General features: G+C 27.9%; 1 protein-coding gene across 5 annotated transcripts in view; it reads left to right on the forward strand.

Annotated features, from left to right (window-relative positions):
* The window catches only part of LOC124950570 (protein tincar), a 227,336-nt gene that overhangs the window by 180,509 nt on the left and 29,822 nt on the right, over window positions 1–17,005 (forward strand). For all 5 annotated transcript variants that reach the window (XM_047497455.1, XM_047497454.1, XM_047497457.1 and 2 more), the window contains 3 exons: window positions 1,213–1,498; window positions 3,385–3,609; window positions 5,306–5,437. In XM_047497455.1, the coding sequence (XP_047353411.1) occupies window positions 1,219–1,498; window positions 3,385–3,609; window positions 5,306–5,437 (637 nt within the window). In that variant the 5' untranslated portion in view covers window positions 1,213–1,218. The remainder of the gene's footprint in view (window positions 1–1,212; window positions 1,499–3,384; window positions 3,610–5,305; window positions 5,438–17,005) is intronic.

A 17,005-nucleotide genomic window follows, 5' to 3' on the forward strand; every position in this document is an offset into this window, starting at 1 on the left:
CTGATCTTTTATATGGATATCAATTGTGTCGTAAAATTTTTATTAATCTGAAGATTGATAAGATCGAATAAATCTATATGGATGATGACGAGAGTTTTGAAAATAATTATTTTTACTTAGGAAGGTCACGTATTATTAATTTGTAAACACCAAGAGAAATAAACTTTGATATATCGAATACATTTAAATAATACGTCAATTATATTACGTAAACGTTATTAATAAAGTTTTTTAATTACGAATTATTGTTTCATTGAGTAATATATTACATTATATTCTATAAAGTGTAATTTATTAGTGACAAAATATTGTATTAATGTTCCAATAATGATTATTCAATTATTAAAACAATTAACAAATAAATATGAATGTAAACATATTTTGGGTCGGGGAAAAAGTTTCTTCGTATTCTCCCAGTCGATGACATTATGATCGTATAACTCTGGTAGTATTAATCAAATCTGATAATAATTGCATGCGTTTGAAAGATACACTGAGTGTTTTTAGAAAGATTATGATTATATTAGATTATTCATTTATAAGTTATCATATCTTGAAAATAAATGAAAATAAAGAAAAAATTCGTTACATTTTTAAATTTTATTACAAAAAAGGGAAAAATGCGACTCAACCTGCTGAAAGAAATTTGTGATATTTATAGACAATGATTAAAAAAATTGATGAAATTATAGAAAAAATTGATCGAAACCGACACATTAGCAGTCATGATGTCGCTAAGGAATTAAATATCAACCACAAAACAGTTTTAAACCATTTAAAAAATGTTGGATACAAAAAAAATTCGACGTTTGGGTTTCGTTTTAACAATGAAAAATTTAATGGTTCAAATTTCTATTTGTAAATCGTTACTGAAACGGATCGTAATCGAATCATTTTTGAAACGACTCGTTAAATGGGCGATGAAAACAAGTTCTACAATGACAGAATTATAATTTTACCTCGAAAATGGAGAAAAATGATCGATCAAAATGACACATATTTGGTGTAATAAACTTCGTTTGAGATATTTAAAAAAAACTTAATTTACTTTTGCATTAAAATACGAAGAAACTTTTTCCTCTGATCTAATATATGTATATATAAATTCTCGTAATATCGTAGATCATAAGATTGTCATTGGCAGGAATATTAAGTGATAAAATTCAATGTATGATTGGACCCAAACTCTAATCTTTTCTTTTCTAATTTCAGAACAAGATGTCAATGACGGGGAGCTTGATGGGCTACGAGAATAATAACGAAGTGAATCAAGCGAAATGCAAAAAACCGTTGAAGCCACTTCCGGTTATGTCGAGTATAAATTCAAGCGGTGTAACGACGACATGCACTGGGAAGTCGTCAAAGAAGGTTCGGAATTCGCGTAAGAAGGAATCTTCTGTGCGAGGTCACGTGAATAGTCTTTGGTCGGTATGGTACGGCATCTTGGCGGTTGCATTTCAGACTTATATCGCAATGAGATACGCCAGAAGATTTGCCAGTGAGTTCTTTTCTTTCCTTTTCTTTTTTTCCTTTCTTTCTTTTTTTTTTCTTCTTCTTCCTCTTCTTCTTCTTATCTTTTTCTCCATCAATCGTTAAAAAGAAATAATAAATAAAAAAGAATTTTCTTTGATTTAATCTTTTCAGGAAGACTTACAAGTACTTACACGTGTTACAATTATTTACGTTTAATCTTTGGGAATAGTGATTTAATATTTCCAACATATTCAAGCATTTCCAACCTTTTTTTTTATTTGTTTAATTACCATCGAGATATCAAATAGACCGAATATGAATGTACATAAATTAGATCGATTGGATTATAAAAATTTTAAATGATCATCCCTGAAAAGATTAATACGTCTTTAAGATTTTCTTTATCGCTTTTAAAAGATCAAAACATCTAATTTGTTTTAATTAAGAATACAGTATAATGTAAAAAGAAATGACAATTAGTTCTCCCGAATGTTATGTTTAAAAATAGTTATGAATCGAATTTGTACGAAATCGATTTTTCGGTTAACGAATTTATTTAAAAAAAATTCAGAGAGAGAGAGAGAGAGAGAAAGGGAGAAAGAGAAAATGTAGTTTCAATCTCTTTCGAATTACTTCAATAGTATTACGATAAATTTATTAAAACTCACCATGTAGATAATTTATTTCAATGTAATAGACATTAAAAATTTTGGTAAGAGAGAGAAAAATGTCTCAACGATCGCAAAGGGTATCTTCTTTATTTTAATTTTTTTATATTCCAAAGAAAAGTCACGAGTAGTGTCATGAGCAGAAGTTCATCTTAACGAGATTTAACGCGAGTTTTTCATTTATCGTTGGTCAGAATCATATACACAAGCATTATCACTTTCGCCAATAAAGGAGAGAAAAAGAGATAGAGAGATAGAGACAGAGATAAAGAGAAAAAGATAGATAGATTGAGGGAGAGAGAGAGAGAGAGAGAGAGAGAGAGAGAGAGAGAGAGAGAGAGAGAGAGAGAGAGCTCTTCAGAAGAGCTCTCCAGCCAATTTTTTTTATTCTTCTTTCTTGCGAATCAGCTGACGAACCACACTAAATCCCTCACTCTAGGTGGACCGGGCTGCTGGTTTTATAAGATTAAAGGAGAATTTCCGTCTGCTAGGAAAGTTCAGGTATCGATTAAAAGAGAAAATTCGAGGCTTCCGTGGCCGTTTGTTAATAAGATGGCTAATATTTCTAATAAGCAAATCGAGAACGTTCACCTTTCTCGTTTATGTCGTCGAACTTCTCGTAAAAGTGAATTAAGTTTTGCCACGCTGAAAAATATTTTTCTCTTAGCATTTTTCTTTTCTTTTTGTTTCTTTTTCTTCTCCTCTTTTTTTTTTACTTTTTATTCTCCTTCTGTTTTACTTTTTTTTTTCCCCCTTTTTCTTGTATCATTTTCGTTCCGTTTCGAAATAAAATATTTTTTTTTGCTGAAAATTTACGTTTATTACAATTTTATTTATTAATATTCTCAACTAAAGATGACGAGTTAATCTGTCATGAATATTTAATCCTCTCTCACTCTCTCTCTCTCTCTCTCTCTCTCTCCTTCTCTTTCGTGATAAATAATTATTAAAATAATATTTAATTTATTAAAATAATAAATAATGTATTACAAATAATGTGTTTCTTCCTATTATTAAGAAAGGATTATATTTCTTGATTCTACTTTAATTTCTTGTACTCATTTTTACTGTTTTATTTTAAATGGAAATAAATTACGTACATCCACGTTCATCCAGAAGATAAAAACTCTTCCTTGCTAACAAGTTAAAGAATTTACACATAAAAGAAGAAAAACAAAGACAAAGAAAAGTATGATTTTTAACTCGGACGAAAACAACAAGAGAACTTTTTATTTTCTTTCAGCGTATCTCTCGTTGCCATGGCCGGCGGATGCACCACCACCGAAAATCGAGTTGCACGCGTGCCTAGTTCTGGCTGGGGCTGGAGTGGTTTTACTTCCTGTTTTACTCGGTACTGCCTTCCTCAAGCTCGGAAATCTCGCCAACGATGGAATTAAACTTGGCCGTCATTTGAGCGCCTGCTCTCGTGATCCTCCTTCCTCGTTACTCACCAACAGTCCAGATAATAGTGAGTTATTTTTCTTTTTTCTTAACAAAAAAGAATTATATTTACAAAGAAAAAGAGATAAAAATATTTTAAAGATTTTTATTGTTCAATTAATTTTGTAAATTATCAATTTTCTTTTTTTTATTTTTAATAACAAACCAAATTTGTTAAATATTTATAATAGAATAATATAATAATATTTATATGTAATTTATATAATACTTTAAATAGGTACAATATAATATTTTATAATGTTATTAAATATAATATAGTATGTGGATATATATAATATAATATATGTATATATATATAAAATAAAAACATTAATTACTTAATTACAATATTAATATTTTAATTTTATTATATTATATTATGATATTATTATATAATTTTTTATATTATTTTATATTATATACGTATTATACGTATACTACGTGAGTGTATGTGTGTGTATGCATGTAGAGAATGTAACTGAAAGGTCTGTACAAACTTTAGGAATATTTTCCAACTATGTAAACAAGTAGAAAATGTTCTATGAACATGGGATCGAAAACGCTTGCTTCTGAAGTTACAACGATTCCAAGTTGTCCTCCAACGGTTAAAGAAATTATCGCATCAAATCGTAGAAAAGTTACAAACTTTGTTTTTTCCTTTTTTTTTTTTTTGCGTAAGGAATTCAGATTGAAAGAATATAAAGAAATCACGAGAGATTTAGAAAAAAAGATAGCTAGACGATTTAACGTAATTATTTCTCCAACTATTACAGAAAAATTTTGAACCATCGTAACTCTAGAAGCAAACATTTCCGAACCCATATTCATTTTCTACTTGTCATTTTCTACTTGTCATTTTCTACTTGTTTATATCCCTGGAGCTTATTCCAAAAGTTTGTACAGACCATATATATATACAGGATGGTCAAAAAGAAAGAGTATAATATTTTAGACTTTGAAAAAAGTGTCTAATTAACGTAGGACGTAAAATCAATTCTTTCGATGTTAATTAAACTTTTATTATTTATGAATGTTCGATGTTGTAAGTGAGTCTGTTGGGAACATATTGAACGTACACAGAAGAATTCATTTAGATAATTCAAGATCGTCAAGATAAGTCTATTATGAAAATAAGCAAAAACTATTACTAACGTATAATATAATATATATAATAGAATATGTTTATTTTCAATATGTTGCCAAGGGACTCGTTTATTAATTCATTATTATTCATTAATGTTCACTAACTTTTATTACAAATAATAAAATTTAATTTATATAGAAAGAAATTAATTTAAAACTCATGTTAATTTTTAAAGAGAGAGAGAGAGAGAGAGAGAGAGAGAGAGAGAGAGAGAGAGAAAGAGAGAGAATATATATACTCTATACATAGAGAAATATACATACAAACACACACACGGAATGGTAAAAAAAGGGGTCGATATTTTAATATGAGTAAAAAATGTCTAATTAACATGGGTCCTAAAATTAATCTTATAATGTAAATTAAATTTTATTATTTATAATATATATATATATATATATATATATATATATATATATATATTAATATATGTATGTAATTAAAATGCTGACTTTGGGATTTTTCTTTTCTTTTTTTTAAGTCCTTTTTATTAAAAAAGGAAAGACCGCGATATCTCGTGTATGAAAATTTGCCGACTCCGTTACGAATAAGATGAATGTTCTTCCCTTTTTTGTCTCAGGCTTGGCGAATAATTTATGGAGACATGGTGGACCAACGTCGGCGTTCGTACATCTCTGCACGGCTATGTGCTTCCTTCTACCGTCTCTGCTCATGGAGGCGAGGATGATACACGCTGGATTTTTGCCAAAAGGTAATAAGCCCATCCTTGCATGTCTTCTACTCGTTTTACTCGACCTCTCATGTTCCTTCTTTCTTAATCGTCGTAGTCGTCCTCGTCTTTCGTCCTGCTAAATAAACGCGATAAGTTTTACTACCTTTTTGTCACGTCTTCTGTTACTTGTATTCGGAAGAAAGTTTTCGCAAGTGTTACCCCTCGAAGTTTTGAACAATTTCAAGATAATTGCTTGAAATATTTCGACAGTTTGGAGAATTTAGATGCTAAAATTCTCTAACTTCGAAATTTCTTCCGTGCTTAAAACGGAACGCCACCATAATTGTTAAAAAAAAAAAAAAAAGGAAGAAATAAAAAGAAAAAAAATATAAGGAAAGGCTATTTTTATAAATTTTGTTTGACTAATCAATATGTTTATATACCAATTTATTATGTTATATCAATTAAATGTGCATGTTTGACATTGTGCATGTTTTGACCATTATTATTTTATATCATTTAATGTGCACATTTTCGAAAAGGATCATTTAAAAAAAATCAAAAATTTCTATATCCTATCTTAAACTATATGAATGTTTTTTATTGTACGTAGGGATATTTGGAAATATTTTCTTTTTGATAAATGATGCAGTCTTGAAGAAAAAATTTCGAGAATATGCAAAGTGAAAACAATTTTCTGCTTTTTAAATTTTCTATAAAAACTTAAAAATTTTTTTTTTTTCTTTTTTTTTTTTTTTTTTTTTTTAATCGAAACAATTCTACATGCAGTCAAATATAATTTCGTCTTAAAAATAAAAATTCAATCTGATAAAAAGAATAAAATATATTTGTCCCTAATAACAAAAATAATATTACAAGAATAATGCGTTTATAACTTAACGCTGATATACATAAAATTTGACAACTATTACAATCTCGGTTTGAGATTTCGAGTATTAGTAAGATACAGAAAAAAAATGTTTTTTGTCCGAAACGTTACAATTTACTTTCTTCATTAATATACAACAGTGATAGAAATAAAATTTTATCGAACAAGTTTCGTTCAAGAAATCGTTTACAGTTTATCGATTAGTTTTAACAGTTTCAATTGTCGTTTCGATGTGCAAAAAATTACAGAAGTTCTTGAAATAGATCATGGCTTTCATACATTTTATCTATACTGCAAAATCATTTCAGCGAGTTAACAAAATACGAGAAATATACTCGATCTAATCGCATAACTTATCGCCATAAGAAACTTCCTATGTTTGCACTCTTCCGGATTAGATTTAATTTCGTAGAATTGCAATTTAATGTAGGAAATTAGAAAATTTGTAGATCTAGTGTCTATTTACCGACTTTTCAGGTATAGTCTGCGTATACATGTGCGTTTGTAAACACATGTATAAGAGTAATCGTGATTGTATATCGCGCATAAATGTATTTCTCAACGATGTACGTAAACTCGATAAGTTCTAAAGTTGTAAGAAAATTTAATATAGTCTCCTTTCCGTTCCCCATCTCGTCAGCCATCTCGACGTCGCACTGTTGTCTGCATCTCTGAGATGTACGATGACGACGTAGCTGAGATTTTACTTGGATTATTTTTTTACGGAGAGGTAGATTTTATTTTTCTTTTTTATTCCTTTTTTATTCCTTTTTTATTCTTTTTTTTTATTCTTTTTTGGAGAACTCATTCGTATGTTAGTAGTTGAATAACTGATATATTTTAATAATTTCTTATGCATGAATCACAAGACTTGTAAAAATAAAAAATATTTTATCGGCCGCTCACGAGTTAGAGTGAAATGAATATTTAAATTCCATGAAGTAGAGCGAATTTTAAACAATTCTTTTCCTTTCTTATTTTTTTATTTTCTTTTTTTTTTTTTGAATATAACTATAAAAGTGAAATTCATTTTATAGAATAAACTTTATTTTATATAATTTATTTTAAACATAAACATAATACATATCTATATCTATATCTATATGTATAAATCTATATAGAGGGTGTCTCATGCAATTGAAACAGACTGTATGTTGAATCAGACAGGTAGAAAATAGATAAAAATGCTATAGATCAAGATTAAATGGTATCTGATGATGCATAATATGCAAATAATTTTATGTTTTGGATTGGTTCATTGGAAAAATACAATTGCACTTTTTTTTTTATAGTAACTTATATTTTTGATTGTATCAATTGATACAGTTTTTTATGGGTCTACATAAAAGTATTAGGTGGACCGAAAAGTAATGTCGCTTTATTAAATTAAATTCAAACGAATAAATTTTTAACAAATTTTTATTATTAATCAATAATGTAATCACCTTCGTTATCAACAACCTTTTGCCATCTAGTGTATAAATTTTCAATGCCGGACCGATAAAAATCAATTGGTTTTTGAGTAAAATATCTCGAGATGGCATTTTGGACATCATCTAAATTTTCAAATTTTTTACCACTAAGAAAAAGTTGTAGCGATCGGAATAAATGGAAATCCGAATCTAAATCCGAGTCTAATATTTAATTATTTATTAAAAGTGAACAAGTCACAATAACCTTAAAATGTCTTTGACACGACTTCGAAATACACAATGAGCTGACAAATGACAATCAAATATCGACATGCGTAGAAACGACATTATTTTCCGGTCCACCTAACATTAACATATTTATACCCTAAACTTATACATTAGGAAGTTATTGTGGCAAAATTTTTCTGAATTATTTAGCTTTGTCGTTAAGTTAATTAATATTAGTACCCGGTTCATATGTGCCGAAACAATTTAGAAATTTTTACATAATTCAGAAAATGACGAGGAAGATTTCCATTTAAAAATATAATACAATTGCAAAATGCAGATGCTTTATTCCACTTGCGAAAAAAATATAATCGTTAATATGTATGTTGATTGTTGACGAGAGCGTTTTTAAAATGCGCTTCTCGCACCGGACCAGCAATGACAGTCGATTCGCACGGAGAAAATGTCCCTGTTTTCATCCTTAATGTCCAAGCTATAGACCTACTGGTCACGATGAATAAGGGCGGCGGCACTAGGCTAGGATACCGTGGTAGGCCATCAGTAAAATACCGCTCGCTGCGTTCCCGCAAATTAATGGGAAAATGGACGTTCTTTTAAAGGATCCCGTGAGAAATGGAAAAGTAATTGCGCAATATGTAAATCTCACCGTGTATTTGATTGGATGAGTTACAATTGTTTGTGTGTCTCGTGTATGATGTGTAGTTAGCTGTACTGGTTGCTTCTGAAAGAGACCTGAGAATTTAGACGTTGTGAATCTGAAAGATGTGGCTTGACTACTTAGATGCTGTGAATCCGAAAATTGACTGCCTTTTGGCCTATTTTGAACTATCCACGTAAACTTAAATAAGATTGGTAAAAAACGGAGTTCGACATATGGAAAGGAAAAGAATAAATGCCCATTGGTCGGGGATAGTTCGTTGGAATTTTTAAACATTCCATATGTGCTTCTTTGTTCTAGTGCTCTTACAAATTATAGAGTGTCAATGAATATTTCAAAGCTAGGCGCCAGACAATCCTTGGTTTATCGAGCCTAGGCTTCTACTTTTACTATTTATTTATTGGCCAGGTTGATATATTATCAAAATACTTTAGATGCTAAAATTCTCTAACTTCGAAATTTCTTCCGCGCTTAAAACGAAACGCCACCATAATTGTTAAAAAAAGAAAAAAGGAAGAAATAAAAAGAAAAAAATATAAGGAAAGGCTATTTTTATAAATTTTGTTTGACTAATCAATATCTTTATATACCAATTTATTATGTTACCAGGTACTTTATCAAAAATGCCTAAGCTTAGACAAAGGTGCTCATATGTTTTTTATCTATGCGTTTTATTAGCTATTAGCCGATAGGTTCTTAAGGATAACTGTTTCCAATGGTGTTATATGATCCTTAAGAAAAAGTACCGTGAACAATGGAGAGACGCACGTGTGCATCAACAATGTAGTTCATTCTGAACCATTAATCTTTTTCTTATAATATTTTTTCTAAATTCCAATAAAAAAAAAGATATGATTTGTTACAATTGCTTGAATCAATCTGTATATATAACGTGTGACATATACGTGTTATTTATTAAAAAATAAGGAGTACATGCAAACACAATAGGTTAATCGCTTAATAATAATCAATTGTCGGCAAATTAAATTTATTATCGAATTTTTTCCTCAAAAAGCTCAAGATTTTACCGAAGCTATTTAAAATCGTTGTAACTATTTAACATATTTTTTTATTAAATTTATAAAATTTATAAATTTTTTTTTATTAATTATTATTTAATTTTTAATTTTTATTAATTAATTATTTTTCTATTAAAACATATTCAAGAAGAAATTCTTTTGCATTCATAAGAAAATAATCGATGTATGTATTCCTAGATGAGGATTAATAACAGTATTTGTAAAATTCGTTCGAGAAATTTTTTAAAAAGATTTATCATCAACTATTATAGCGATAATACTTATCAATCGAATTACGAGCTTTCACGGGAAGCAATCGAGCGAGGAACGAAAGCTACTAATCTCTCCTGACCAAAGTTAAACGAGTTAAGATCAGGTGACTTTGAAAGACTGCAGGAAGGAAGGGAAACTGAGATATTTGTTTCGCACGGTCGACTTTAAACGCTTAATTATTGACTGCGACTTAAGTAACACGCTCTCTAACGTAATGATTAAAATGATATTCCTTTAAAATTATATTCCTTTGCAATTATTTTGCCCGAGAAAACGAGATTTTGTTTTTAAAGAGACACTAATCAATTCAAAATATTAATTCTGATCTTTCTCTCTGGTACAGCTTATTTATTCAGGATGTTCCAGAAATAAATCGACAAAACCTTAAAATCATATTTTATTAATAAAAAAATTTTTGTAAGAATTGTAAAAATGAAAAGAAAAGTCATACAAACATTAGGTCATATAAACATACATAAACAAAAGTTACATAAACCTAAGAAACGTTTTATTTGCTATTTACAAACATTTTTAATTTATAATTTATGATAATTTAAAACTGTTACAACATTTCATTACAGAAATTACTGAAAATAATTTTTTCTGAATTAACGTATGCCTCGCAAATGCGTGGATTGTTGATGTTGGCTAATATAAATAAAAAATGTTTATAATTTGAAAATGAAGCGTTTCCATATTTATATAACTTGTTTTTATCCTTACAGTGAACAGAATATTCTCTTAAAGATTGGCGATCTATTTTTGAAACACCCTGTATGTACAAGATGTTCACCTATAGATATTCGAACAAATATCTCATAATTGATTGAATTTACAAAAAAATTTATTCAGAGAAATTTGCATCTATCTATAAAGCACGCACAAAAAAAATCAGGTATTCTTTTAAATATATATATATATTTAAAAGAATACCTGATTTTTTTTTGGCATATTTATATATAATAGCAATCATTTGCAATCAAAATTATATTCAGTAACAAATCATTACTATGCATCATATACGAAATAATCGAAATCTTAAGAATTAAAGTTATAATTTCGAAATCGTTTACATCAAACAGGATCACTGAATCTTCAAATTGTCTAAATACACGGCTTGATTTGTAAATCAATATAATATAATAATTTACATACAATAGAATGGAATACAAATTACAATATAGTATGAATCTGTTAATCAGTCTGTTAAGATGTCGATTATTTCGTAAACGATGATATAATAGTAAATAATAGCAATTTTTACAATTAATAGCAATATTATAATAGCAATTATATTGAATAATAATAGGAACTTTTTATTGAATACGATTTTAATTGCTTATGATCACTACTATATAAATATGCAAATAAAAATTATAGGTATACATTAAAAAAAAAAAAAAAATACATGCACTTCATAGTTTACTCAGAGCTACGAAATATTATATATTTCATATACGAGGTGTCCTTACACATTTTTTACTCGAGATAATAACAGTACGATTTATGAACAAAAAATTAAAAAAAAAAATGTTATATAAGTATAAAGTCGAAAATGCTTTTTGTCAAAAAAGATTATAAGAAAAATAATAAACTAGTTTTCGTTCGATATAGCACAAAAACAGATTGCTGATATTTATTGAATTGAAACTCTTTTGAATATTTGTCGATATTCCAATAAAGCAGTAAGAGAAGCAATTCCGTTAATGAAACTGTAAATGAAATGTACATAATCATATTCATCATTTGAGAACACTCACGGCTTGTTGATATGAACTTTCTAATGATTATTGATGTCAATAGTGCTCTTTACAACAAGTTCAAGTATGTAAATACAGTTTATGTAAGTAGGTTAAATAAACACCGGCTTGATACATATATATTATAATATCGAACAAAAACTAACCCATTGTTATAACGTATCTTTCTTGTAACCAAATATTTTTCAGCTTACGTTTATATTACGTTTCCCTTTTTATTTTTATTTCGTAAAATATGCTAACATATGTCGAGCGAAAGAAATATGGAGGGAACACCCTTTACATCTTATAGATAATAAAGTATAAAATACTTTTAAAACAATAATGTGTATATTAAAAAATATATATATTTATATATATTTTATATATAAATATATAAATATGTAAATATATATTCATGTATATATATATATATATATATATATATATATATATATATATATATTTAAATACATTTAATATATTTATATATATTTATATATAAATAAAAAAAAATATATTTATACAAAAGAATAAAAAAATACTCTTGTATTGACTTGTGATTGTATTGATTGTATTGAATGTTCGAAAAATCTGATACACATTTTTTCGGTACATATCCGAAGTATCTGTTTGACCTTATTTATGTTCTTAGAACATAATTGTACTTATATACTTACATACATTATTACCAAATGAGAATGTTCAAACTGTAACTCAGATTATTGAGAGAATAATACATTTCTCCGGATAATAAAAAAGAATGAAATAATAAAAAGAAGAAGAAGAAAAACGAAAAAGAAGAAAGGAAAATAAAAGGGACTCGAAATTAAGTTCACGAAGTGTAGGCTGTCTAATTTAGATACGAGCTTATCATTTGCTCGCACGAATCTACCATTAATATAAATCTTATAAGATAATAATAATGTGGTATGGTCAAGCGTCGACAAATTATTATGGCGTGTACGATCGTCATAAATTTAGTTTTACTCTTGACGATTCGGTATGTCCGTGTTCTGAGAAGAAAAGAGGGGAGAATACTTTAATTATTTGAATAGACTGTCGGTCGACACCCTCGTTATATCGCTTGCGATACACCACAACTGTTTCTCTCCCTTTCTCTCACTCTCTCTCTCTCTCTCTCTCTCTTTCTATCTATCTCTCTCTCTCTCTCTCGATTCACCCCCTTGTAACCGGAACAACACGCGCGGCAAAACTTTGACTACCCCTAACTCAACGCGTTTCTTGCCACCACCTTAACTACTGCTGGTATCTGTCTTCTGACTTGATGTATCATAACTTGATATTACGGTAGAAATTTTCGAACTTTATCCTCTCCCCCTATACTCCTCTTCCGTCCTCTCCCATTCCCTCGACCACTGCTCTCTTACACTTAACTTTACGTTTACTCTTTCAAACAATAAAAGCATCGTAACTTCAGGCAAATCATTCTAACTAACATCGTAAACGCGAATAAGCTATAAATTTCAACAAGAATACGTTAGCATTATATTTAGATTATTATATCAAGATAATCGTTTCAGTTAGCATTGTTAAATTTATTCATTTTACTTTCCTTTTTTGCTTTCTCTTTTTTTCTTTTTTTCTTTCTTTTTGTTTTGTAAAGAATGACGGAAGAAAATAGTACTAATCGTACGAATATATAATTAATTTATATCCGTCTGTTAGGTTTATTAAATTTATTCAATTTGTTGTTTTTTTTTTTTTTTATCAAAACGTTCAGACGACAGAAGAAAGTAGTACTAATTGTATGAAAAAATACAATAATTAATTTACATCATTAATCATGTTCGATATACATGTAAATTTGTAAATCGAATTTTAGAATGATGACCCTGATACTGTATTATATTTTGTTAAATAATTACTTGAAATATTTTCTAACTCTTGTCAAATTATATTATTAACGTGTTTTCTTTGAGGAGACTTTTGTTGAATGATTTGAGAATGTCTGCACTAAATTATTGTACCTAAATTTTGCAACGTATTACGAGCAAATTGAGAAAGACAGAGAGAGAAAGAAAGATGGAGAGATGGAGAGAGAGAGAGAGAGAGAGAGAGAGAGAGAGAGAGAAAGCGAGAGAGAAGGAGCTATGGGTAGTTATAGAGCTCATAATGTTCCGGTAGGACTCTCGCAAATATCATTTGCCGCACGCATTAAGCTCGTTCATAATTACGACAAAGTGACGCACATACGCTCGAATAAGGGTAGAAGTATATTGGTGTGTACGTATATATATATTTATATCTGTACAGGAATACATATGTATATATATATATATATATATATATATATATATATATATATATATATATATTACATGTTATACACATATAGAAGCGTCGTAACGACTGTATAATGCATACGTAAAGAATATGGCGTGGAGCAACAAATTATTACTCCTTTAAACGTTGGAGTGAGAAAAATTATGACGACTTAAATACGTTCTGGTTAATTATTCATACTAGACAAGGTCATTCGGGAAATGATTTTAGACTGTAAATTATTCTGATTTTGTCGACATTTAAAAAAGCCTAATTTCATTGTTTATTTAATGAATAAATCAAATCAAATAAAGTTAACGCAGCATAATTTAAATATATTATTATGATAACAATAACAAAATATATATCGGATGTACGAACACGAAGTTTTTTTATTTTGGTAACACGACATTTTTGAGAGAAATTATTCGCGCAAGAGTTATCTGATTTGGAGGAAGAAATATTATAACGTTTAATGTTTCTTATTTAGTGAAAGGTTTCAAAGTCACTTCAAGGTCACTTCTTTTTTTTTTCTTTTCCGTTGCTTCTTTTTAAAGAGGGAACTATATTTTTCATAATGGAAACATATTTTTCTACGAAAAAAAATATAAAAGGAAACAAGTAACTCATATCTAAAATATTTTTTAATCTATCTTCAATATACCGAGATATTTAACAAGATATTTAACATCTTTCAAAGAAAAGTAGAAGAGATAAAAATTATTTAAATTTCTCAAAACATATCTACAATCATCAATCGTTTGCAAATTTTTTTAATTCGTTTACGCGGTCTAATGTTTAGGCTAATATGGACGCATATACATGAACGCACATTGAAATAGAAAAAATACGAAATAAAAAAGAACATTAATTAATTACTTCGTGTTTTTATACAATAGTACACATCTATATACATAAGAATTAAATTTATTAACTCATAATAAAAATTTTTTTATCTTTTATACTTTTCCTTAACAGCTGCTGATTATCGATATTATTTAAATTCGAAATATGTGAGGATATATCATTAAATGTCATGGAAAATTGAAGATGGGTAAAAAGAATTTTTTTTTTTGTTACGTAGAATATGTTGCTACACTAATAAAGTAGGTTTCCATTTATAGAAGAATATAAACAATGTTGACCTTGAAATGACTTTAAAAACTTAGATTAAATAAACCAATGAATGTCATAATCTTGTCCCTTCGAGATCAAATAATCGTTGTCTGAACAATTTTTTTCAAAAATATCATGTTTTCGGATTCAAAATTCCTAATATTTTATTTTAAAAACTTGGTATATATACATAAAATATATAATAAAATATACATATATATATAAAATATATATAAAATACATATATTATATATTTTATAATTATATAAATATAATATAATATATAATATAAATAAAATTGTATATATATTGTTTTAAATATAATTTTATATATATAAAATATGTATAACATTATATTTTATTAAAATAATAGTAAAAACTATCTAATATCTTATTCAAGATATACTGATATTTCAAAAATACTACATTTTCATCGACAAAAATGTTGAATACAAAAATTTCACGATTTCATAGCGTAAATACAAGTATACTATTTATTTTTTACTTGTTCAACATTTTAAGATTTATTCAAAAGTCACCTTTTTTTTCTTCAAACAAGAATCTATATTTTCTCTTTACGCAAATTTTACGAGGAACAGGGTGAGAAGATAAAAAGAAAGAACTATTGTATGAAACATTGTCTTGTCATATTTGAACTTTCGTTTAACTATTTTATTCTTCATATAAAGAATAAAATTCAAACTTTTAAGGTATTTACTTTACAATGGCATACGTTTAGAACCTTTAAATTTTATTTTCCATAGCAATCGACAATGTAATAAAATATTTCATAAATGATGATACATTAAGCTTACCAGAAAATCACTACTTTTCCTTCTCAGAGAATAGTTTTCAAAAGATATGTAACCTCTATAAGATCGTGCTCTTCACTCGTCTCGTAAAAGAAGGATCTTTTAGAATGAAAGCTCCTCGTAGAATCTCGTCTTTATATTTCTCAAAAGAAGCTTTAAAAACATTTTTCTCTTCCACGACAATAGGAGGTTAGGCTATTTTTTTTTATTTTATTATTTTTTTCCCATACATTGCATATAAATTTTCTCCTCTCTCTTTCCCTCTCTTTTTTTTTTTAATGTTATGTCTCACCTTCCATTTACTTTTTCTAACGATATTATTATTTTATCAAACGTCTAAGTAACCATCAAAAAAGCTTTTTTTCCCCCATTCAATCCTATATAATCTTTATCGACCATTCACCGATACTATGCCCATCATTCTTATGGCAAATTGGAAAAGATATTTATCGTGACCTTCGAAGGGTAGAAAGCGAAGGGACTTGGCCGATCATGTGTGTAAGTATCTTCAGAGCTCGAAATCTGATAAGAAAGAAATTGTGAAGGGCTATCCATTAGTATTATTGGTCAATGCTTTATATCTTGAGAAAAAAAGAACTAGATACCAATAAATATTTGTTTAACTTCATTTAAAATAATCTCATGATTATCGAACTCGATATTTATGTATGTCAAAGTTGAAAAAAGATTTATTCTGAAAAAAAACTCTGCGGAAAATATTCATAAATGATTCAGACTATTAATAGATGTATAAATCGACTTAGATATGTGTTATATATATATATATATATATATATATTCACTTATTTATTTATTTATTTATTTATTTATTTATATATATGTATATAAAACATATAAAGAACATGTATGTTACTTTTCTAATGTTTACATTACGTAGATGCTGTTGTACTGCAGCACGACCTTGAAAATTCGCGCAACAGTATGCAATAGTTCTCTTGAGAGTCACTCGCTCACCGGTCGTGTTTCGTAGTATTTTCGTTTCTGTCCTACATTTTTTATAATTTGAAACTGCAAGTGACAAAAATTATTCATTTGAACTTATAAAATGAGACTTACTTAAAACATTAAATTTTTGGTTTATTTTTCTATTTAATTTTATATTTTTCCATTTAAACAACATATAACAAAAAATA

Source organism: Vespa velutina, chromosome 7 (assembly GCF_912470025.1).
Source record: "Vespa velutina chromosome 7, iVesVel2.1, whole genome shotgun sequence".
Taxonomy (NCBI): domain Eukaryota; kingdom Metazoa; phylum Arthropoda; class Insecta; order Hymenoptera; family Vespidae; genus Vespa; species Vespa velutina.